Source organism: Diabrotica undecimpunctata, chromosome 5 (genome assembly GCF_040954645.1).
Source record: "Diabrotica undecimpunctata isolate CICGRU chromosome 5, icDiaUnde3, whole genome shotgun sequence".
In the NCBI taxonomy this organism is placed as follows: domain Eukaryota; kingdom Metazoa; phylum Arthropoda; class Insecta; order Coleoptera; family Chrysomelidae; genus Diabrotica; species Diabrotica undecimpunctata.
The window spans coordinates 62,244,387-62,269,051 of NC_092807.1; the positions used below are offsets into that span (position 1 = coordinate 62,244,387).

At 33.4% G+C, this 24,665-nt stretch overlaps 1 protein-coding gene across 6 annotated transcripts in view; it reads right to left on the reverse strand.

Annotated features, from left to right (window-relative positions):
• The window catches only part of Patronin (calmodulin-regulated spectrin-associated protein patronin), a 210,824-nt gene that overhangs the window by 76,273 nt on the left and 109,886 nt on the right, over positions 1-24,665 (reverse strand). For all 6 annotated transcript variants that reach the window (XM_072532006.1, XM_072532007.1, XM_072532008.1 and 3 more), the window contains 7 exons: positions 18,949-19,073; positions 13,408-13,622; positions 11,325-11,595; positions 10,502-10,923; positions 10,150-10,442; positions 3,200-3,397; positions 2,797-3,033 (listed from right to left, as the gene is read on the reverse strand). In XM_072532006.1, the coding sequence (XP_072388107.1) occupies positions 2,797-3,033; positions 3,200-3,397; positions 10,150-10,442; positions 10,502-10,923; positions 11,325-11,595; positions 13,408-13,622; positions 18,949-19,073 (1,761 nt within the window). The remainder of the gene's footprint in view (positions 1-2,796; positions 3,034-3,199; positions 3,398-10,149; positions 10,443-10,501; positions 10,924-11,324; positions 11,596-13,407; positions 13,623-18,948; positions 19,074-24,665) is intronic.

Genomic DNA, 24,665 nt, shown 5'->3' on the forward strand with positions numbered 1-24,665 from the left:
ATGAGGTTATTAAGTATTTAAACTCATACTTCTTTACTTACAGTAAACCTTTAAAAATAGTCACTGATCGAGGCTCAGCATTTACATCCAAACAATTCACTGAATTTTTAACAGATAATGGAATACAGCATGTTCTTGTAGCTACTGGCGTACCAAGAGCCAATGGACAAATTGAAAGGTTCAACCGGTTCATTATACCAATGATAGCGAAACTAACCAAGGGCCCAGAATGTTGGGATCAAGTAATTAATGAAGTTGAATTTGCTGTCAACAACACTGTTAATCGAACTACAGGTCAGACACCTTCTAAACTATTGTTTGGAATGAACCATGTAGGTAATGTCAAAGATCATTTAAAGTATTTTCTGTCATCCATTAACAAGGACAAATCTGATATTAACGAACTACGACATAATGCATGTGACAAGATAGAGAAATCCCAAGAAGTCAATAAGCTGTATTACGATTCAAGACATAAACAAGCTTCAATTTATAATATTGGTGATTATGTCATGACACATATTGATGTTACACCTGGTGTAAATAAGAAACTATTAACTAAATTTAAGGGATCTTATATTATTAAGAAAATATTACCTAATGACAGATATCTAATTTCTGATGTTGAGGGGTTTCAGGTGACTCAGAAACCATTCGAAGGTGTATTTGATGCTGATCATCTCAGATTATGGATGAAATCATCACACTAAACTAAGTCTTCCTCTACGAATTATTAGTTCTATATAGGTTTTATCCATACAGAACTTAAGATTTTATTTAAGTATTTTAATCTTTTATATTATGGTTCTTATTTTATTCACATTTTTGTTCACACTAAATTACTTACTTTATGTTTAACAACTACAATTTATATTTGCGCAAAACAGTGTCTATTATTACCCATTATGTCTACAATTAAGAACTTATACTTATGATGAATTACGTTTATGAGGAATAATTCCTGAAAGGTTTTTATGATAACTTATGTTTATTAGAAATAATGTTTGACAAATATTTATGAATGTTATGATTTTTGTCATGTTTATGTACTTTCAGTGTAGTTATATTTTTGTTTATGACAGATGAGATGTTGACAAATATTTATGTTAAGATTTTTCATGTTTATGTACTTTCAATGACAGTTTATAACAAATGACATGTTATGACAAATATTTGATTTTTGTCATGTTTATGTACTTCCAAATAGTTGTATTTTTGTATATGGAAGAGCGAGGGCGCTCTTGTTGTCGGTTGGCCGAGTTGTAGGCTTCTTATTGTTACCGCCTTTTTTTAATTTAAATTGTCAAGGTTTTCAATGTGTAATGACAGATGACAGACGACAAGAAGACGAAAAGACATGAAGTTGGAATAAAATTGTGTGAACCATGTTGGTGTTTTATTTTTATTTCTTAAGAAATTGAAGACATCCTTTCTACAAAAATAAGTTTATTTTGACGTTTCGATTTCCACTTCGAAAATCGTTCTCAAAATACAAAAAAATAATCATTTAAACAAATTTTGTTTTGGCTACTTTTCAATTTGTAACAATTCCCGAAGTATAAATCGAAACATCAAAATAAACTTATTTTAAAATAAAATTGTGGCTTATTCCCAATAAAAATAGTCAATTGTATTAAGATGCCACAAGGAAATAGTATCAGTATTAACAACAATATTAGCAACAGTAGTAACAATATTAAAGATATTAGAGGTGTGGGGAGAATACTATGAATAGAAATATATGGCGATGAAGAAATTGAAGAAATAGATACAGAGGGAACCATAGAACAGACAGCAGCAAACGAAAACAAAAGAGAAGATATAAGATCTGACGAATTAAAAGAAGCAGTAAGTAAAATGAAAGTAAGAAAAGCCAATGGAGCAGATAAAATTGATCCCGAAATATCAAATAAATGCCGAGAGAATGGGAAGACATCTTACTAATTCGAATATACAGGAAAGAAGAAGATGCCATGTGCAGAAACTATAGAGATATATGCCTATCATCAGTAGTGTTCAAACTTTATATGGGAATAATATAAAGGTCATATATATTACTTTCATAGACTTTAAAGCTGCGCTCGACTCAGTCAACCAAAAAGTAAGTGGAAAACTAAGAGGCTGGGAATAATGAAAAAATTATTATTATAGCAAATAAAAGAACGTACATGGAGTGGTGGGTAAAGTAAAAATGAGAGGAGTAGATCACGAGAATTTAGGATGAACAAGGGGAAAAACGGAGATACTCTAAAGCTCACTTCTATTATGGATAATTATGGATAAACCATTTAAAAATATAAAAAGACGACTGAACAACTTAAGAGGTCGAACAACATCTACCACCAGCTAAGATAAAAGGAGTACTATATGCAGACAACCTGGCACTTAGCGGATAAAGTCCAAAGTAGAGAAAGATACGATGAACTGATGCATGGGCAAAGGAAATAAAAATAGAGATTCGTGATGAAACCCGAGTGTTACGTAATAAAGGACAAGAATTTGCAAGCCAAACATGAATTATAGATAAAAGGCACGAAAGTATCATAAATGCAGCAGACATAAAGCAACCGAGGAAAATAAAAAAATAAAAGACGAATATAGTCTATAAATTTTTAAAAGAAATAAAATTTCATACAGATGTAGTTCACTTTTTTACTAAAAATATACAAATAATAAAATAAGATCGAACCCAGTATAAATTCCTTAGCATCTGTACTGTCTTATTCGTTTCGAAAACAATAAACAATTATATTTTTGGTATTAGTCTTTAAATAATTAATAAAATCGCTCACTCACCTCTCTTTCTGCTTCCTCTAAGGCTTTTTTAAGTTTGTATTGTTCTAAAATGGCCTGCCTTCTAGCTGCTTGTTCCTCTTTCTTTCTCACTTTTTCTTCCTCCTTTAGTTTTTCCATTTCCCTCCTAGCAAGTGCTTCTGCCTCTTTTCTAGCCTTCGCTTCTTCCTGCTGTTGCCGCCTTTGCAGTGACAATAACATTATTTTCTCCTTTTTTCGTTCTCGCTCGTAATCTAAATCCTAGTAAAAAATATAAATTCGTTAATTTCTAGAATTAAATCGAGTTTAAGAAAAAATATGGCACATATTTAAATAAGTAAAAAGTATTATATAAAAGCCCTATTGCAAAACCGCTGTCAGTTAGAATTATGAATAAACTTGAAAAAACCCTGATTATCTAACTTACTGGATCATTTTTATTAAGGTCATTTTCTATAATAATAGCACTGGCAGCATTGACTTTCTGCCTTTCTTGACTAGCTTCCTGGTTTATCCTTAATTTTTCTCTTTCTTGTTCCCTCAATTCTTCTTGAATGTTCTTGATTCTCTCCTCTTCGAGTTGTCTTTCTAGTTGCTTTTGTTTCTCTTGTTTTTCGATTTCCATCTGAAAATAGAATATGTTATAGGTTATTTAGTATTTTGTACAAAAATCACGCAAAATTAAGACACAAAATATACGAACAAAACGTCAAATATATTCCCTATTAATGAATAACTCTTAATCTAACTGGTTTAATTTCAAAGTGTTTTCTGAATACCTGAATAAAAGTTTCTGTTTATATTATGTTCTAAAAAAAATTATTACTATGTACTATAATTCACAAATGAGCCCCGCCTTGATCTACCATTATAACCAAGTACTATAATTTTTCTATGAATTAACTATTTTTTTAAACAATTATAAAACAAAAAAAAAACAATAAAAAGAGTGCCATAGAGAAATTTTGGACTTCGGATTAACAGGCAGTAACGTAACATCAAAGCTACAATAACGTATGCATTGCTTTTTTTTGTATAGTTTAAAAATGTCAAATTTACACGACTAAAGTTAAAAATCCATATTGTTATGAATTACCTATTCTACCAATAACACCACTACGTAATTTTGATAGATAGATTTTGTTTCGATTCAGAGCAATGGCTATACCGCTCTGAAGAGACCTAAAGAGGTCGAAATGCGTATCAGCGGCTTGCCGCTGCCCTGTATCAAAACAAAAATCTAATACCGGCATTATATTTTATTTCTTTACTTCGTTTGGAGTACCAGAAACTGAATTCACTACGAATTTTGACCATGATGAACGGCAGGTTTATTTAAAAATAAAATTTTTTATGAAACAAAATGCAATTTTTAGATTCCCTTGCTGAGTAATTTATCAAGCTGTTTGCTTTGCAAATTTTAGAAGGCACAGTGGTAAAAATTTGAATTCGGTTTCGCCAGATAGAAATCGTATGATTTCTCTTTTTGTTATTAAATGGCGTAGTTACGTCCGTAAATAGTTATTTTGATAACTATTGGTCTACGACGGGATAGATTTTGTTTCGATTCAGAGCAGTGGCTATACCGCTCTGAGGAGACCTATAGAGGTCGAAATACGTATAAGCGGCTTGCCGCTGCCCTGTATCGAAACAAAAATCTAATACCGTCATTATGTATCAGTTTATCATTTCAATCAGATCAACCTGGAAGCTCAAAGGTACTCGGAGTAATACGTAGGACAGAAAAAATATGAACGCTTCGTTTTTAGGACACGGTTAATTTACAAATATCAAGCTCGTTAATCATATCCTTAGAAATTAGGAAATCATCATCTTCAAGAACTCTAAAACCTATTTTTGGACAAATAAACATCATCCTATATTGCAAAAATAAATTTTTGGTAAGACCAGATATACCACAAAATTATACACTTATTTACTTATCACTTGCAACCGTTCAGTGTAGTTAAAGATAAGGTTTTTAGGTCACTGCCTTAAATCCCAATTATAACTTACCAGGCCACAATTTCCAAAACAATTATTCCCTTTTATTAAAATAAAAAGGTAGCTAGAACAGGCTTCGATATTTTGCATTAGGTTAGGTTAAAAATGAGTCTGTGCTTAACCACTTCCACTCGACCTCAGAGATCTTTAGTGGCTCATCCCTAGGTTAAAGTTGTCCCTGTAACCCAGCGTTTTTAACAGGTCTAATATAGCCTTAGTGACACTTCTACGAAGTCGTAGGGCTCGAGTTTATAACGCTTAAAGCTATTGAACCTTATCCTATCCAATCCTGGACAGTTGCACAGAACGTGTTCCGCCGTCTCGTCATGAGCCTGACAAAATCTTCAATTCGCACTTTCTGTCAGTCAGATTTTGTTCATATTATTATACACCTTGGGGGTCTTGTTAGGAGACCGACGATAATTCACAAATTATTTCTATCCACGTATCTAGTATATCTTTGGCTCTCTAGTCGAATGTTTGAAACTTTGAAACAATTTGTTCGTACCAGCGGTTACGTTTCATCCCTTCCACCCAGTCCGATATTGTTATTTTGGCTTTACTTCTTATTAAGCTAACGAAAGATTCTCGGCAGATTAATTAACGAAGGATTCTCAGCAGATTAATCCCTCCCCCTGGCATGCTTTTTCGTTTCCTTCAATACCAGTAAGTCCAGTCACGCAGAAAAATTCCGAATCAGATTCTGAAGACAGTTCCAAACTAACTTAAAGTCAATCCGATTTGAGTCCAGTCCATTTAATGCCGCCTGGCTGTTATGACATAATTTTTATAGATCTGTCACTGCAGTTCCCCTTTATTAATTCCTGTATGCACATCTCTACAGCATACATTTCCCCTTGGAAGATAGTAGAGTGATTTACCTAGGCTTTAAGGCTCAGCCTTAGTTTCCGTCCGACACCTTCAACGGTTTTAGAGCCGTCTGTATACCAGCCCTGCATCTGCTATTACAAGATTCGTTTTATTAGATTTCCATTCGTCTTTTCCTCGAAAGAGGAAGGTAAACGGCTTTTCCAAATTGTATTTAGGTCGCATTGCATCTGCTACGATTTCCAACCTTGGCTGATTTTTAATTATCTCTCCAGATTTGATCCCGAGAAACTAGCTTCGAATTAGAAAACGGGGAGATTTGCGATGTTTTTCACACACGCTAAATTTAGTACTCAAATATTGTTTCAAATATGATACAATAATTATATTATTAAGCTAAGTTAGGCAGATTGCTGGACATTTTCGCATGGGAAAAATTATCTGCGTACCAACGAAATGTAAGAACAGTTTTTTTTAACTTAATTAGAGATTTTCGATCACATAGCCAAGCAGGACAGGAGGACGAATAGCATTCACTTTTGGCGGTTAAAGTTTTAGTAGTTGATCGATTGTTCAAACCCTGACCAGAAAACAAAAAGGCTAACGTAGTAGCTACAAATCAAAATTGATCTGCTACTTATGACCAGTATACGCCAGTATATCGGACCAACCTACGGATGAGCAGTACAGCAAGAGATGGAGGTCTGCGTCTCGGTGTTACTCACTTTATAGATTCCTAATAGAAATATAAAGATATTTAAAATACGAGATATTGGCAAGTCTGTTTAAGTGGTGGCGAAATAACAAATACAATTATCCGTATTTATCTACTATAGCCAGAGAAAAATATGCGCTCTAGGACCATCGTTCCCTTGAGAAACGAGATATTAGGAAGTCTGCTTAAGTGGTGGCGAAATAACAAATACAATTATCCGTATTTATCTACTATAGCCAGAGAAAAATATGCGCTCTAGGACCATCGTTCTCTTGTGAAACATTTTTCTTCTAAAGCATGACAAATTGCAAGTGAAAGAAGTAATAGGTTGAGCAATAAGAATATAAAATTATATTTTTAAATGTCAATTTTAAATACTTATAACTGTTAAAATTTGTTTTTATTTCTTTGCGTAAAATTAAAGCGACACAATTGTACACACTTTTTCTTATTTTTAAAATAGCAACCGTGGCAACACTGTTCTGACAGCTTAGGCTTGTCACGGTTTGCACATTAAAAAAAAAGACAGCAGATAAGAGAGACTCGGTGTATATGCAATGAATATGTATGAAACAAGTCATGTGCCAATTCTAACAAGTTGAATTGTAAGATAAATACGCTATAACCATTGTTTCAAATTTTATCCAGTGAACCAGCGAAAATAGCATACAACAGTCGATCTAATTAGATTAAACTAAAGGGAAACATATCGGTCCTTACTCGAAACACTGCCAATATGTGGATCTGACTGCCTTTCTCAGTTTGCTGTTGATCACTGTCAGACCCACACGTGGGCAGTATTTCGAGTAAGAACCGATATGTTCCCTCTTAGTAATTTCAACAATTTTATACCGTTTTGTGAATGGCTTTTAAGAAAGTACCGAAAGCGTTGTGAAAAATTGTAATCAGTTGGGATGTTTTCATTATTTTAACATTTTTCATCCAAAAAAAGGAGAGTAAAATTCTAGAGTACTTAACTTTAGTTTTATTTAAAAAGAAACCTTTGTTACCAAAGTTTCATAGTGATTTTAATTAATTAATTTATTTTTAGAATGGTAAATTTATTTTGTTATGAATGTTAGATCGTGTTGCTTAGATTACGGTTACTGATACTACCTGTTACTTTACATAAAAATTTTAAAATCACCTTTATTCAAAAATCACGATCGCTAATCACGGCATGATTTAAAAATCACCAAGTTCACTATCACTTCTTTATATCGTTCTATACATACTTTCTATAAATCTGTCAACAATTACAAATACATAAAGAAGAAGAATATAGGAAAGAAGAAAGAGGAACTTAAAACTATTAAATCTTTAAAATAAGATGACTCAATAATAATCTTTTAAGCTCCCTAAGTTCAAGAACTAGTCATAAATAGACCGTACAAAAACTACAAAAGAACCCAACCAAATCCTTGTAAAACAAAATATATAGAACCTTAGATAAATTTAAGAAGTACCTGACAGATTACCAAAAACATTAACACTCCATTACAACAGGACGCCATACTTATACGTGAGCCATAAAAATACGCAAAGCGAATGTACTTCTTAGAGACCAATTTGCAGCATCGTGGGTTCTCCTTGCAGAAAGCTATCGTTTCTTTTAGGTACTATACAAACATTGACACACAATACGAAAACTTTTTTATTTATGTTCCTTTTTTTCGTATAAAACGAAAGAACACACATTTTATGCAAAAACTGTCAAAAATAGATTACAACCCCAACAACATGCTAATTCGTTTTAACATCACATTTACTGATGTGTTTCCGAAAAAAAAAAAACAATTAAAAAAACAAACTGGAGAAAAACATTGACATATAGAACGAAACTGAATGCACCAGCTATAACGGTTATCTTAACATTATTCATTGACAACATTTATTTTCACTTAGACAATGATTTTTACAAACAAGACTTTGGGTTAGCCATGGGCTCTTCATTATCTCCATTATTAGCAAATGTCGTCATGGAAGAATTTGAGAAAAATATTGTAGAAATATGTAGATGATATGTTCTACATATTCTCCATGGATCAGAAGCGCTGAACAAATTTTTGATACGACATTAAACTACCATTTCTGGATGTGTTAATCACAAACGAGAATACAGAATATGTAACTAAAGTCTACAGAAAACGAACCAAAATTAACAGATATTTAAATTATCATTCAAACCACGCCATAAATACACAACAACAAAAAATATCAAAAATGAAATCAATAAAAAAAAACTGTTAACGATGTTGTTAAAAAGTTTGTTTATAAAATAGCAAATACACAACATAGGAAGAAAGGAAACAACAAAACATCAAAAACGATTCAGAAATGTTCACAAGAAGAGATTTGAAAAAAAAATTTCATATGTAAAAGGCTTATCACAAAAAATTAAAAAGGATAGGAACACATGGGAGAGATTATAAAACCGCAGTTATAAAACAACTTGTGAATGAAACAACTTTTATCTATAAGAAACTTCAAGACCACTTAGCTTTAGCATTTTTTTATACAATAATAGAGATTTGACAAATCAAGATATGCAAACATGCTTAGGATAGTGAACATAGGAGTCCGATGGAAAGATGCATCAATAGTCAAAAAGGAACAGATAGAAAAAAGAGAAAAAATTAAAGAAGCAGCACCTATATCGTCATCCTACTAAATGAAGAAAGATGTGTAGCAAACATATCAATATAATGCAGCAACTTTTGGTTATATAATAATAAAAGAAGTAGTCAATAATAAGAACATAAAATCACTAACGAGTTAATAGCAGGTCATAGACACATCATCTATAATTAACTATAACAAGCACAGGAAGATCAGAATTTGATATCAATCCGAGGATACAAAAACACCTCTTTTTCACCTCAAAATACGATCGAAGCCAAGTAAGCCATATTAGTATTACCGTCAACTGCCAATCAATTACATTTACAGGTTTAGGATATTCATATTTTTTAAAACGACTTCCAGATTGGAAATCGAAGCCTCAAAGCAAATATAAAAGGTAATTCTCATTACAATCGATTGTGGTTTAATCTTATATATAAATATCTAAATACTTTCTATGGCTATTACGAAATAAGGTCTGGGCTCCAACTACCCTGTTGTTTATTTAATGGTATAATCTCCTTGTTCCTGTAATAGCCTTACATTCGCTATAACAGCTCTAACTACTTTCGTAATTATACAGTGAGAGGAAGTCTTAGCCCGCCCCTGATAACTCGTTTATTTTAAAGACAAAACAAAACAATCGCTCGAACACGGCGATTTTTAAACTTGTTCTAATCTCTAACGGTATCAAAGTTTAGGTATTTCTATTAACCCCCAACAGGTGACATCCTCAATTTTTTAAAAAGCAAAAGAGGTCATGTGACACTTCTTTTGAAAGGTCATCAAAATCTTATTCCAAAAATTTATTACGCTAATAATTTATTAATTAACTAATAATGTATCACACCAGTGCCTGAAATTTCAATGGTAAACGTTGCCATTTAAATAAAATTGTTAATTTTTAAAAACAAATAACAGGTTAAATATATTTTTGGAATCAGATTTTGACAATTTTTCAAAGAAAGTTTCACATGACCCCCTTTGCTATTTAGAACAATTGACATTGTGGCTGTCACTCGATGGGGGTTCATCTAAATACCGACACTTAACCGATATCGTTAGATATTGTTACAAATTTAAAAATCGACGTGTCCGAGCGATTTTGGTTTAACTTTAAAACAAATGAATTGACAGGGGAGCAATACTTTATCCTCTCACTGTATAACAAAAAGTAACGAAAAACAAAGCTAATAAAATGATTTTACCTTTTTATCATACACATTCTCTGATGACTGAACAAAACTTCTTTCTTTCTTCGGAGACATCCGTTTCGTCCTAAGTGGAGGTTTAGGTCGCTTGGGCTGATCATCAAACGAAATATAAAAACCTTTTTGATTTAAAGCGTCGTTATCTAAATTACTAATTTCGGCTAAAGGAATAGAATCTATCACCGGAGGAGAAGGAGTAGGTTGGAATGAATTTCGGGTAATTGAAGGACGTGTTGGGGACGGTATTCTATAAGTTCTACTACCTGATGTTATATTTAATCGACTTAGACCTAAAACATCACCAAAATGAATTAGAAAATGACAAAACTAATATTACTTTGTTAATTACCTTCACTAAGCTTCGTTGGAGTTGAATTTCCTATAAACGAAATATTCTGAGGCTCCATATCGTCAGCAGATGGAGCCGGTATCGGCGCATGAGTTATGCTGGTCTTTCTTTGAGGCGGTTCTTTCGTGTCCATGTGTTGTAGACTAACAGGCGTCCGCTTGCCTTCATCTAGTAGCTGCGAAATCTGTCTATGGATATTTCGATGTTGTGGCGAAGCAGAGGGCGTGCTGTGTGATGTACCATAGTTCGAATGATGATGCTGCTGACTCAAAGTAAAGCTATTGGAATTATGTAAAATATGTTCTTTGTCACCTCCGCCTCCACCGTTTTGATATTTATTATCGAAAAATCGTGGACTTTCAAAATATCTAGCACTTTCTTGGTATCTAGGCTCTTCTTGGTATCTAGGCTGATCTTGATACCTAAAACAATAAAAGTCTTAAAAGCAAGTTTTTTTCTACAATTTTCATTGCATGTTATTGATAACTTTGTTCAACTTGATGTTGCCACGAATGTACAATATTGCACAATTTTCGACTTAATAGAGTATATAAGGAAATTATTAAAGTTACGTTAAAAAAGTTGCCTATTCAAGACAATCTATTATTTTTATTAGATAGTGATAGGCTACATATGTTGATAAATTTTTCTTTGCCAGATCCTCATTGTAATTTATTATGTAACAAAAGGTCACTCACGATATTTAATGGAGACATATAGTCGGCAGTTTGTTAATTTAGGAATAGCTAGAAATATCATTTTCAGAAGAACAGAACAGATAAAAATGTCGTATAGGGTCTTTAACATATTAAATGACACTTACCTCTCAGTATCATGGACAACGAAACCTTTAGTTTCTCCTTGACTAGTAGACTTATTCCACGTTCTAAGCTCGGGTTGATGATATGATTCTATCGGAATGGGAGGTGGTTGAGGTTGCTGTGCCCATGTTCGCCTTTGTGTTGGTATTTGCGGACTTGGTGACTCAGACTGATCGTGTAGAAAAAATTGCTCCTGACCTACTCGATGTTGACCATATAATGTTTGTGGTATATGTGGTGCACTGGCGGACATTTGTAAAGCAGGTGCGTACACTAAAACAGTATAAACGATAGTTACAATATTTTATTGGCAAAAATGATTCATAAACTATCTAGATCTACAAAATTATACTTTTTAAAAACAAAAACTTAGCAAACCAAAGATTTTTAAGTGTTTGAAACCAAATTCAGATTAATACCTAAATCTGTGCCTTCTACGATTTTCAAAACAAGCAGACTGAGAATTGGTACGGCACGAGGAATCTAAAAGTTGCATTCCACGACATATCGTTTCACCTAAGTAAGAACCATTTGTAAATTGGTTTCTTATACTCAAAATAAACGAGTAAAGATATATATAGAAAGGACAGTTAATAGCGTCCAGTTAATAACCTGTAGCGTTCGATTGACTTAAAAGTGTATTAAAATACGACTCTCTTCCCTGATGGATGTCTTCCCTACGTTTCTTAGTTGAACATAGAATACGTTTCTCCAGCATAAATTTCACTGGCATTTTTCTATCAATCCATTTCTTACAACTTCTGCTATGTTTTCTTTCATTGATTTATCATCAATTATACTCCAGTTTTAGTGTTACTTTTTTCTGCATATCACAATTTGTATCTTTCACTTGGTTCGTACCAAACCCATATTCTTACCTGTAAGACTTCCTCTCATATCAAAATTCCAAGGTCCTATCCTAATTTTTCTAACTGTAATGGCGTTACCCGTGCAAACGGAAGATTTGCTTGGTTCCGGAGCATCTTACCTCAGAAGATATCATAATTTCAGTTTAATTTTTGTTATATTGTATATCACCATCATGTTCAGCATGATTCGGCCAACGCACTACCAAATCGAAGTGTAGTATTACTCCACTTACATTATTCTTTACGTGCTAATATAAGAACTACATTGTTAGCAAATATATTGTTCCCCGCTCCCGCCACTAGGAGGCACATATTTGATATGGGATACAGATATGACACACCTATTTTGTCGATAACAATAAATTGAGAAGCCCACGTCTATTGCTATTGATATTCGACCAATAGCATGCTATGTCAGTGAAGCATGGATCCTGAAAGAAACATCCAAATCAAACTCGATATATTCGAAAGGAAAGTACTGATGAGAATATTAGACCTGTGAGGGAAAACTGAATCTTCAAAAGTCGATACAACAACGAGCTTTATCAACTTTATGAGAAGCACCACTGTCAGACTTGCTTTCTATATTGCCAGGATGGCTAATATAGAAAGCTTGGGTTGAATTGCAATGTAAATGTTTATAGAAACTTATTAAAATATTTTGTACACTTTGAAATCGTTTTTCATACATAATTGGAGTTTATCTCTCTCCCAATATCAAATAAAGTGTAGATCGTCCATAAATTTCTTTTCATAAGCTGTGTACTTCACGACTTATGATAAATAATGATAATCATCCAATGTAATGAATCGCTAAGTGTCAAGTTACTGTAGGGATTAGGAGAAAAAGGGAAAAGAGGGCTGTAGACGAGACATGTTTGTGACGAGGAGTAATATATATGTATGCCGTATGCCTGAAGACAGAAACCATGTGGAAAGTGTTATCGGGGGAGCCCATTCGACACAGTAAAAATGACAAAAAGAATTATTGTGTTATAATTTAATATTAGATAAAACAGATAAAAACGGTTATTTAATGATAAAATATGATATACACACATTGGTTACAGGTTTAATTAAATAATATATTTTTAGTTGAATATAAAGTTTATCCGATATATATAAATCTCGAAATAAATCCTTCAGAATATAAATCTTATTTCTAAACTTTCTGACAATGTAAACAATATTTTTTATATGTAATTATGTGTCTTACCTTGTGGAGCTTCATACATTTGAGAATGGTATGGTTGGTGCGAACTATGTTGAGGTGTATGTTGTTGAGATTGCACACTCTGGTACTGGTGTTGTTGTTGGAGAGCCTGAATCTGCTTCTGCTGTTGAGCAATTATGTTTTGTTGTTGTAACTGGTTTTGTTGTGAAGCTAATCTTTGCATATCTGACTGTATATCGTGTAGACTAGAATTCATTCTAAAAAGAGTATAGAGAACACCATTAATACTTAATAATAAATGTAATAATTAATAAACGTAATTTTTTTCTTATCACATAAAATGTATAGAAACAGTCACAAACAGATGTAACAAAGTAAAATATGACATAAATAAACAGTCAATAAATTTGTTGATGTATAAATATAAACGTAATAGAACTAATTATTTAAACAAATCATCAATCGTATACATCACAGGTTTACGTCAAGTAGGGGTTACTTTAAAAAAAAATGCGACAAAGTTGACATAGATACACGTAGTCATCTTTCTAGTGATGTAAAGGAAATAGTTCCAAACGTTTATTCTAATCTTCTTCTTGATGTGCCTATCCGTTACGAATGTTGGCGATCATCATGGCAACCTTTATCTTATCTGCAGCAGCGCGGAAAAGCTGCACAGATGTTGTATTGAACCAGATTCCGAGATTCTTTAACCAAGATGTTCTTCTTCTTCCTGGACCTCGTTTTCCAAATATTTTTCCTTGCAGGATGGCTTGAAGGAGAGCATATCTGGATTCATTTCCCATAATATGTCCGAAGAACTGTAACTTTCGGGATTTGATGGTGGTCAGTACCTCTCGGTTCTTATTCATTCTTCTGAGGCCCTCCTCATTTGAGACTCGGTCAGTCCACGGTATCTTAAGCATTCTCCGATATAGCCACATCTCAAATGCTCCCCGTTTTCTGCACATATCTTCGTTCAAGGTCCACGATTCAATACCATTAAAAGGACAGAGAAGACGTAGCATCGCAGCATTCTTACTTTTGTATCAATAGAGAAGTTGTGACTCTTGAAGAAGGCCCCCATCTGATTGAAGGTGGATATAGCTTTTCCGATGCGTGCTCTAATCTCCTGGTTGTTGATCCATTCTTCATTTATTATGGTGCCGCGGTAGTTGTAGTGCGTCACTCTTTCTACAGGGGATTGGTTGACGTAGAGTTGACCTTCTGTTATTCTTTTCTTGCTAATTATCATAAGCTTTGTTTTCTTAACGTTTATATTGAGTCCATATTGTTGACTGTAATACGTGATTTTGTTTATAAGAACTTGCAGGTCTTCTAAGTTGTCCGCAAATACTATGCTGTCATCTGCAAATCTGACGTTGTTTAGCCGGTAACCATTTAGTAGAATACCTTTTTCAGTTTCGTGCAAAGCTTCGATAAATATTCTTTCAGAGTACAGATTTAAGATTAGAGGAGACAAAATACAGCCTTGCCTCACTCCACGCATGATTTTCACATAGTCAGTGTGTTCACCTTCAACTCTGAGATTTGCTGTCTGATTCCAGTAGAGACTTCTAATTATTTTCAGATCTTGGTTGTTAATTCCTGTTTCTTTTAGTATTTGCATCATCTTGGCGTGCTGTACTCGATCAAACGCTTTCTCGTAATCAACCAGACATGCGTATACGTCGCAGTTGACGTCTCTGCATCTCTGGAATAAGACTTGTATTGAGAACAAAGCCTCTCTAGTACCAACAACATTTGTGACTTTCACACAGCTTGTAGATTCTCTTATGAATTATCTTTAAGAACAATTTTAGGAGATGATTCATGAGGCTTATAGTACGGTAATCTTCGCATTTTTTGGCTCCTGGTTTTTTTTTGGTATTCTGGTAAGTACTTATAATTATTTTCAAAAAATATTAATATAAAAACATTTTTGATGTTGACACTGAGTTTATTAACAGGGCTAAAAAGGACTACCTTCTTTCGAAACTATAACAGAAACTGTTTTTTTGAAAAAGTAACCACAGCTAACTGTATGCAAAATTATTAAGGAATCAGTAGAACCTACAAAGATGCAACATCATCTTGTTCCATTTCACCGTTTCTTTTAGAACCAATTAGAGAAACGATTTATAATATACTCGCTCTAACTAATTGTCAAACCTTAAATAAATTATTTTTATGCTTAAAACAAAAAATAATATTAGGTGTGTCATAAAACTACTGTATAGAGATTTTTAAAATCTAATTGATTTAAGTTTAAAACAATTGACAAGAGGCAAACAATCATGGAATCCAACCGTTTAGTGAAATGGAGAATTAATTATCTTGATTCTATCACCGATTGTCGACGAAATGACAGAAACATCTATTTTCTAGACTAGATAAGACCTTATTCAACACTTGAACATTTTACATCATGGTGAAGAATCAGACTGGCTAGAAGGAGCTCTCTTGCTGTCTGCAATGGATATACGAGTTAACGAGATAGTATGGACTGATCATCATCATCATCCAGCGTTCATTTATCACGTCCACTGCTGGACATAGGCCTCCCTTAAACTCCTCCAGTCTTTACGATTTTGTTCTCTTTGTTGCCAATTTGACTTTATTTGGGTCATGAAATAAGAATCAGCAGGGATAACCAAACATGCGAAATTCATATGCAACATACCAATTAGCGTTAAAAGAAAAGCATTTGACCAATGCGTATTACCGGTCATGACCTATGGGGCGGAAACTACGACTCTAACCAAGACTACGGCTTCGAAATTGAGAGTGGCACAGAGACGAATAGAACGGTCTATACTGGGAGTGACGGTACGGGACCGAATAAGAAACGAGTATTGCTGATGTTGTGGAACGCATAGCGGAACTGAAATCGAACTGGGTAGGTCATGTAGCGAGAATGCACGACTCACGATGGACGAGCAAAATTACAAATTGGAGGCCAAGAGCAGACAAACGTAGTAGAGGAAGACGAGCTACACGTTGGTCTGACGACAACAGGCGTATCACCAAAAATTGGCAACAATGTGTGAACTTCCATCAGGATATAGAAAATACTCTTGTTAAAATGCTTTTTATAAAATTATCATTAAAGGTTGGTACGAAAAAAAAAAGGTATACGGTGATATATTTTTTGAAGAAATTTACACGAAAAAACAGTTGCTAGAACTTTTTAAGTTAACCCTATATAACTATTATGGTCACAAAAATATTCCTCGTGATAATAAATTTTCTCCGAAGTCCACTTCGTCTGTAATTAATACACTAAGAGATCTGTAATTAATATAATAAAAAATTCATTTAACCATATAACCATTGCTGTTGGAAAAATACTATAGAGCATGTAAAAAAAAATATGTCATTTTATCATAAAATCAAAAAAATTGCAATAAATATCGAGGATACTGATGATAGTGATGATTCAGAATATGAACACCGTGACTGAAAGTTATTTAGAAATCTGAACTGTTTTATTCAATTTATTTATTGCCGTATCGTATTGTTAGTTGTAATATTTTTTTTGCTAAACAAGCGTTTTAGATAATATTTTTGAAGTATATATCATAATATACATATTCCGGAGTAGGACAAGGTTACAGATGTTTGGAGAGAGTATTGTAAGTCTTTAATAGGCCGATACCGATCAGATGCCCGCGGACACCCCTTATATACCTGAATGTCAGACTTCCACTTTCCACTCTCCTTCAACATATCACACTCCCCTCGCAGACACCGACAACACAGCCTTTGAGTCTGAACCTTTCCCCCATTTTTTCCGAGGTTGAATTTGCTCTGAAACGACGTAAGTTAAATATGTGGAGTGAGAATATTGCATTGATTCTGTAATGAAATCTGGCACATACGCGTCTGGCCTGGGGATTGGAGAAAGACCATATTCATACCTCTACATAAGAAAGGTCCAACAAAAATAATTGTAACAACTATAGACTACTAGCTCTATCACACGCCATTAAGGTAATTTTCGACATCCTGCAACATAGAACTAATAGTTGGCAAATAGCACCAGAACAGGCTGGATTTGTGAAGGCAGAGGTACTAGAGAACAAATCCTTAATGTAAGAAACATCTCATAGAAAAAGCCAGAGATTATCAGAACATACTGACGACAATGGGTGCACCTGAACACACACTTGAGTCACCTTATTAGCAAACTATATCAAGATAACCTGGCATATATTCGAATGGATGCCTATCTGACGAATGCACTTTGGCGAAGGGAGTAAGCCAAGGATGAATTTTATCTCCCTTATTATTTAACATCCATTCAGAGTTCATAATGGGCAGAGCTTTGGATGGTTGGGAGGGAGGAGTAAACCTAGGCGGTGTCAAGATATCTAACTTGCGTTTCGCAGACGATACTATACTTCTAGCCTCTATTCCAGAAGAAATAACTAACTCGTTAAAAAAACTCGAGGTAGAAAGTGCTAAGTTTGGACTCATATTTAACTACAACAAAACCAAAATCATGGTTATTGATCGCCAACAACAATTTCCTGAAACCCGAATTATTTATTGCGAGTTAGTCTCCTCTATGATATATCTTGGAGGTCTAGTTAAAAACACAGGCAGTTGAGAACCTGAAATTCGAAGACGAATACAACTAGCAAGATATATGAACTAAACGAGGTATGACGTGATCGTCACATTTCTATGATAAACAAAAAGAGACTCGTTTTAATTTTGGCCTTTTCCATATTTTACTGTGCATGCGGGACATGGACATCAAAGTGATCACAATCCATCGAAGTGATCACAAAATAGAGAGGTTGGTGGTCCAAGGAAGGCCTCAGAGTCAATGCCAATGGGTAGATCTTCACAGCAATCGGCAGACATTACGAAAAAGCTTTTCAACATGCAATACATTTTTTCAGGATATTACTATCACATGATAAATATTGTCCTCCTGGATTTTACAGAAACCGTTTACATTACGCGTGTAAAGAGCATTGATATATTTCTCTCGACAGTTCCTAATTCAAATACTCGTACGATTCGATTGGCTAGAGATTAACATATTCTAAATGTTAACCAATAAAATATCGCGGTATGTTTCTTACAAGCCAAAGAACATAGAATACACGAACTCGAAACCCAACTGCTCAAGGTTAAATTCAAAAAAGTTTGTATGCCAGTCCACCCGCCACAAAAGTACCGTCCACCTCAAGAAGAGAGATATTCAGGTAGTATTCTCGACTGGAATACCTGGCGGACTTTAAACTATATACGAACTGGCGTAACCCCATTAAAGACGAATAAAATGAAGTGGAATTCACAAATGGCGACCTAGCGAGTGTCGAAAAGAACAAAATATAGAATACCTACTGTCATGTCCCTGTGACCCTCGACGATCTATTGTTAGTCAGCTAAGCTGCAATATATTGTAGCTCGTTATTGGGCCGAGAACCTATATTATAAGTTTATAGGTGTCCGGACTCGAAAAAGTAATAAAAAGGTAAGTATTTAAATAATCATCACGACGAATAAAAAACAATACTGTCAACATAACATTAATTTTATAAGCAATATAAATAAATGAATGCTTACTGAGCAATGGACTGTTGATAATGGTCCAAGTCAACGTTCTCCAAATCGGGAGTTCTGGTTTCTGCTAAGGTTTGTACTTCTTCTGGCCACTGTCTCTCGACTTTGCTGGTATCTTCATTAATTTCCTTAAAGGGTTAAATACATTAAAAAACAGAAAAATAGCTTTAAATTATATATATATATATATATATATATATATATATATATATATATATATATATATATATATATATATATATATATATATATATATATATATATATATATATATATATATATATATATATATATATATATATATATATATATATTGTTTGTTAAATTCTGAACGTGAAATACACTTGTAGCTCTATATGAAGAAACATGAAGTCAACACAATTCTCATCGATGGAAATTTAAGCAAACTGCAAAATACGAGCTTGTTAAAATCTACAAGACGATATCAGGAATACCTTTATTCCGACAATGCATCAATAGTTTACCTATGCAAATCAACAACATTTTTACTCTTTACACTGAAATAAAACTTAAATGGGACACACTGTTTGCAGACAAAAAACTTGTTATTTTTAATTCAGTTATACCATGTTTGGTAAAAGAAATAATTTGTCATATGACGTCAGATGCCTTATGTGTCATGGTACCTGCGTGTAAAGTTTCATAAAATATGGCGTCTTTTTTGTTTTGAAGATATTTAGTTGGTTCCATACTTTATCCCAGCTTTGCATATAGACCTGTCACGAAAACAGGTCTTCTTCTTAAAGTGCCTATCCGTTCCGGACGTTGGCGATCATCACGGCTATCTTCACTTTGCTTATTGCAGCGCGGAACAGTTCAGTGGTAGTCGTGTTATAGTACGAAAACAGGTACCCCTATAATTTTTGATAACATTGGCTACTTTATACGGTTTGTATGAATGTTTTAAAGTATGTTTTATGGGAAAATGTTTTCGGAAAAGGTTTATTTCAGAAGAAATATATTGGCAAGACACAAAAAATCAGTAGTAATTACCTTTTTATCTAATTAATACATAATACTAGCCGATATAACTCCCTAAAAAGGAGCCCTCTAGAACACTTCTATTAAATAAAATAAAACTGAAAAGCACTTTTTCAAGAGAATAAACTCAGTTGTTATAAAGGTGTTAAATAAATAAACGTGGGTGACTTTTGCCATTTTTTAGATTCTCGTGAGATCGATAAAATTGATCACTTTCAGTGACCATTCGTAGTAAAATTTTCATTTTTACAGATCAATCTTTAAGTCAATCAGTATGACATGGAATTTCAAGTTTAAGTTGTGACAACAAATATGAGGCTTTTGAAATATGAATAGAAAACGCAGAATTTAATGTTTTACATTTCAAACGATCGCACGTCACAAAAAATGCACCATAACAAGAACCCCTTGAAAGCTTACTCTAGGGCTAAAGTGTACAAGATATATCAGTCACCATCTCTTTCCCAAACTCATCCTATATTATTTGGAATCATAGGAAAAATCTGGATTTTGACTTAAATAACTAACATCAGGATATTCTGTTATTTTTATTCTAAATTATAGGGATATCCGTTTTTCGTGATATTGACTAACTAATCATACTCCTCACAATATGGTTGGGTTAGATTGACATAATTTTGTCACACGATTGAGTTGGCATCATCCTTCATATTATAAGAGATACTTATTAATAAGTCATTCTTACAAGGTTTCTTTGAAAAACAACTAAAAATAACCAATAGTGACATGCACACAATAGTGATCACAATGAAAATAACTAATAGGAATAGCTATCAAAGACAAAGTTAGTAACCAGCAGCTAAGAAAAAGATTAAAAGCTATGGTGATTACAATGCAATAAGAGGTCAAAAGAAGTTACAGAACTGTGGGATGATTAAACACAATTAATAGAATACAGCCCTGTTGAAACATACGTATTATTTAGACGATTCAAGCAAGTTTCAGGTATCGTATTGTAAATGAAAGATACTAATTTTTTGATAACATTATAAGAAACAGTAATGCTGTTTTGTAAGTTTTTGGTACGCTTAATGATAAAGTTGGTACATATAAAATGATAAAGTAGCACATATTTCTCTACAATTATATAACCAAATAAGCAGTAAAATAGAACCAAAAATAAAAATTATATTTATATAAGTTGAAAACCAATTTTAAAACACAAAGAAAAACTATTCGGACAAAAGTAACTTAAAAAATAAATTATAATATGCATTTAAATATATGTTGTACAGAGTTAATCTGAATTATAGTAGTTTATTCGAATCGATGTTTTTAAACCGCATTTGTTTAGAACTAATTTATTTATAATTACTAGCTCCCCACCATAAGCTTTCTGGATCTACTACAAATTGCATAGAGCAATCGAAAAAAAAAATCGTATCATATTTATAAGGCTTGTTGGTAGTTTAGTCACCGCTCTGAATGACGTGACATATAAACTGACATTTTCAACATATTTTGTTTACAATACTATATTTATATAATTTTTTTTAAATATAATATTTTTCAAGGTTTTTTAAGATTAAATTACAATGGTGTTCAACACAAAACAAAAAACAAAACTTATCGAGTGTTACTTCCACACGGGCGTAAAAAAGAATGGGATGTGGCAATATTCGATTTCGCAGTGCATAATTTTTGTGGGGAATATCCTGAATTAGCCTACAGTTACAATACTGTTTACAATGTTTTTACAAATGTTGAGCAATTATTCAGACTAACCGACAGTCTAGGTAGAAAAGCTGAAAGTAGTCGTCTGTCTAAACGTCCAGCTGATAATATTTAAACTTTTTAACATGTAATAGAGTAGAATCGAAAATATAAAAAATATTTATTTCAGTATTATGACATAAAATATTAAGTTTACAAAATGCAATATTTCTAGGACCTACTTAAAGTATATTATCAAAGGGTACAGTTATGCCAATGGTTCAATAATAATGCCAACAATGATATCTTTAATACAATCTTTTTCAGATGAATCTTGTTTTTATTTTTCTGGGTATCTTAGTTCAAAGAATATGAAGTGGTGATCATATGAAAACCCTCATTTTTTCTTAAAGAACCGTTCTTCTTCTTCAAGTGCCATCTCCGCGGCGGAGGTCGGCAATCATCATAGCTATTCGGACTTTTGAGACGGCTGCTCTAAAAAGTTCATTTAATGTATATCCGTACCACTCTCTCAGGTTGCGCAGTCATGACATTCGACGCCTCCCTATGCTTCCCTTTCCTTGGATCTTTCCCTGCATAATCAGTTGGACCAAGGTGTATTTCTCTCCACGTGTAATATGTCCGAGATATTCCAATTTTCTTGTTTTAATTATATTTAAAATTTCTATTTCTTTATTCATCCTTCTCAGAACCTCTTTGTTTGTGACGTGTTCTGTCCACGATATTTTCAGAATTCTTCTATACACCCACAGCTCGAATGATTCCAGTTTTTTCATTGATGTCGCATTCAAGGTCCAAGATTCCATTCCATAAAATAAAGTCGAAAAAACATCCGAAAGAACCGTTACATCCACACAAAGTTTTGGTTGGATAGGTTGGAATATGTCGAAGAAAGTAGAAAAAGCCTAATTTTTTTAAGGTGCACTTATGCATTGTCCATTTATAAATTAACTGGATAATGAGGAATTAAATTACGTAATGCGAATTTTCAACAATATTGTGCAAAATCACATACAACTAAAGAAATAATTGAATATCTTTTTTTGATGACAGGATAATAATCAGAAACTCAGATATCTGATTTAGAACTAAGTTTCCAATTAAAAATTTCATTTATGACAACTGATCACAAATGTTGCACAATGTTTTTACTGAATTGCAGAAAACAGTTAACTTGTATTTCAACTAAAGCGGACAGCACTTTCAACAATTATTGTAGTATTATTTAAAGGTTGACGCCAAGTTTGATATGCTTAACAAATTATTTGTTTTTTGTTTAGTTACAAGTTTCTTATTCAGTTTTGTTGAACTAATGATATCCGAAGACCCTCCCCGAGTATATCAAATAGATTGGTGTTGGTAATCTTTATTAAGATCATGTAAAAAGTAATAATGGTTGTGGCGTCCAGATGCGTTCTTGTTTGAAATACTTAGCAAATTAGGTCACCTAGGACTCGGTAACAAGTTTAAGTTATTTATTTATGTTAATAAACAATAAAGTCCTTACATACTCCAAACAATAGTATAAAATATTGGTTCACAAATATGAGTAAAAGTGTAACATATTATAAACATAAGGCATAATATAAAATAATGCATACATTAGTTAAGACAAACATTACACTCTGGATTCCCAGGTATAAAAAGAATATGTGGATTCAACAATCCACCACCCAGTTCCAAACATTAAAGTTAAAATTTAAAAATTCATCACGACTATAAAATACCTGACTGAGGAGAAAATTCTTGATTGTTTTTTTTTTAAATTGTATTGTTAAATTTTGGAGCCTGGTGAAGGACAGCATTAAGGCATGCTTATTATGTGTACATCCTCATGTCTTTGATGACGATCTATATTTTTTTTACATGAACAATACTTTCCAGAATAAATAGTAAAGGTACAGTTAGTACGTACAGTACAACAAATGCTTGCCAACATTCTTTCTGATATGACAAGCCAGCGATTATCTTTACCACTCTTCTCTAAATGCGAAACACATCTTTGGCTCCAGCACTGTGACCCCATGCCAAAATTGCATAGCTGATGTGTGAATGACACAGTACAAAAAAAGGCCTATTTTAGAGTGAATTGAGATACACATTCAGAAAGTCTCCATCAGAAAAGTTCCAGATCCTAATTTAGCAACAAGTGACCTTGTGTAAGCTTTCCAACACAGTCCTGTATCCAAGTAATTCCCCAAAAATTTTATTTGTTTGTCTGCATCCCCGGAAGGAAGCTGCCTTGTTGAAAAAATAGTAGTTTGGATTTTATTGAGATTTAGAAGCAATTTATTTGCTGAAAACCATTGTTCTGCACTAACTTGTGATCGTTGTGATGCTGCTATGGCTGCACTAAGATCACGATCTTTGCATCTAATAGTAGTGTCATCAGCAAAAAGAGTAAATGAACTGGTGAGGATGTCTATGGAAGATCATTAATATAGATTAGAAATAAAAGTGGTCCCAATATTGACCCTTGAGGTAATCCAATATTTATAGCTCTCTCTGCCCGACCTCATTCCACCCACCTGCACACTCTGCTTTCTATTGAGATAGCTTGAGATCATTGCAATGCTACTACCCTCAAACCAAACCCATATCTCTCAAATTGTCTGAGAAGCAGTTCATGTGAAACACAATCAAATGCTTTGCTCAGCTCAGTCAGACAAATATCAGCTTTGCTCAAAAGCCTTTTGAATCTTCATCACTAGGTCCATGATGGCCTTTGTTGTATTTAGACTCCTTCTAAAACCTAACTGACTATTTGTAAACAAATATTTGGATTCAAAATAGGATGAAGGAGTGACATTGGCCTATAATTGGATGGATCATCATTGTCTCCCTTCTTATATACTGGTACCACCATTGCTTTTTTCAGGAGATCAGGAAAGATGCTTTCTTTAGAACAGTGATTTATAAGTGTTGTTAGAGGACTAGCAGTGAGATGTTTCACTCCTTTTATTATATTAACAGAGACTCCGAACTAGTCCCTACTTTTTTTGTTCACCATATTAGTTAAAATA